The following is a 1,729-nucleotide window of genomic DNA, read 5'->3' as shown; positions in this document are numbered from 1 at the left end:
TCACTCGGATTCCTGTTCTTCGGTCGGGTTTATGAAGATCGGATGGAAGTGATCTGGCTTTGTGGATCGAGAGCACTCGATGGAGGAAGAGTTCACTCTACCTCCTTTCTGAAAGCGAGATTTTAATTTCGGAGCGGTCTAGGTTTCAAAGCTACTTCTCTTAACGAGAGCGGATCGGGAAAAGGTAATTAGTGTGCCGAACGTGTCCGTTTTATACCGGCTTAATTGCCCGCGTCGGCGCGCGGCGGTATTACCCCTTCCGAACGGGTTACGGAAAGCGGTACGGTCGGGGGCCCGCTCGGAGGGGTTCGGGGTGTGCGCCGAGCGCGGGTTTTCGCCGGTCGCCGGATCGGGACACGTCGGCAACACTCGACGGTATTCGGCTCCCTTTTCCAAAAGAGTTAAAGTCGTTTAAAAAATGTGGGCGCACCGCGCCCCTGCCTATGCCCGGCGGGTGTTCTGCCGGGCGGCAGCTTCCGGCGGATCGCATGCCGGGTATACGATGCATCTAAGGGGGTGCACGGGGTGCATCGTTACATCACCCCCCCCCCTTATATTTGTGCCTGAATTCGAGGCACTACGCTCGATCCGGAGCGGTGGATTGGACGATTGTTCGGTCGGTCAGACGTCTGGATCATCTGGTACGGACGGAGCTAGTTGATTTTCCGCTTATAACGGAGTTTTCCGTCCCCGGAAAAACGCAAAATCCAGCGTCCCTGTGGAGTACGCGGTTTGTAGCGCCGGCTAACATGTACCGCGAAATGCGGCACCTCGACGATCAGGCCGGACTCGATCTCCACTTTGATGGGCGGCGCGGTCAGCGGTCCTATCGGCCGCAGGATCTCTTTTGGCGGCGGTTCGGCTGCGGTCTTCAGCAGCGGTTTCGGCGGCCTTTCGTAAGGCCGGATTGGCCTACGCCCAGGTGGTGGCGGCGATTGGGCCAAGAGCATCAGCCGCTTCTGCTCGTTGACCCGGTCGGACCTCTGGATGGTCGTTCCGACCCTCGGCGGTGGCGGCTGCTGTTGCGGCTCTGGTGGCGGAGCCGGTGGCGCGGACTGCGTCTCGGTGGCGGAGGGTTCGCCCAAGTATTCTTCGATGGCTCGGAGAATCTCTTCGCTGCTCGACATGTCGAATCGAAGTGAATGGTTGTTTCAAATTAGTTATCGTCATCCTAGCTATCGCTGCTGTTATTGTTATTGTCCTCGTCCTCTGAGTCTGTTCTTGCTGCTTTTAGATCTTGGATGTGTACGTGTTTCAGCCACCTTCCCCGCCTGCTCCGGAGATCTACGATCACAGGTGAAATTATCCGACGCACCTCGTAGGGCCCGCTATATTTCGGCGCGAGTTTGGCGTTGAAATTATCGATCTTTTTGGACAACTGGTGATCTTTTTTCCAGACCCATTCGCCGATGTGCGGTTTCCAAGCCCTCCTTCTCAGGTCGTAATACTGTTTTTGTTTTTCAAAGGCTCTAGCGAGATTTATCCTGACGAGCTCGTTGGTTTCCTCCAGCTGTCTCCTGATTGTTTCCGGAGTTGTCGTTTGATCGTTCGGCGGATCGTCGGCCACGTGATATTAGTTCACGACCGCAGTTTAAGAATGCAGACGTATACCCTGTTGCGTCGTGTACGGCCGTATTATATGCAAATTGTAATGCGTTTATCTTCTCGTCCCACGCTTTCTGATCCTTGCCGACGTACTGGCTCAGCATTGTTTTTATTGAGCGGTTCG

General features: G+C 55.3%; 1 protein-coding gene across 1 annotated transcript; it reads right to left on the bottom strand.

Moving 5' to 3' along the window:
• Nucleotides 1-1,127, bottom strand: LOC105258505 (extensin-like). Its single transcript, XM_011269772.1, has 2 exons — nucleotides 756-1,127; nucleotides 1-108 (listed from the first exon to the last, which is right to left on the bottom strand). The coding sequence occupies exons 1-2, from the start codon at nucleotides 1,125-1,127 to the stop codon at nucleotides 1-3; spliced, it is 480 nt and encodes a 159-aa protein (XP_011268074.1).
• Between the last annotated feature and the right edge of the window lie 602 nt (nucleotides 1,128-1,729).

Source organism: Camponotus floridanus, unplaced genomic scaffold (assembly GCF_003227725.1).
Source record: "Camponotus floridanus strain SB8 unplaced genomic scaffold, Cflo_v7.5 scaffold34, whole genome shotgun sequence".
In the NCBI taxonomy this organism is placed as follows: domain Eukaryota; kingdom Metazoa; phylum Arthropoda; class Insecta; order Hymenoptera; family Formicidae; genus Camponotus; species Camponotus floridanus.
This window is presented reverse-complemented; position numbering and strand designations above follow the sequence as displayed.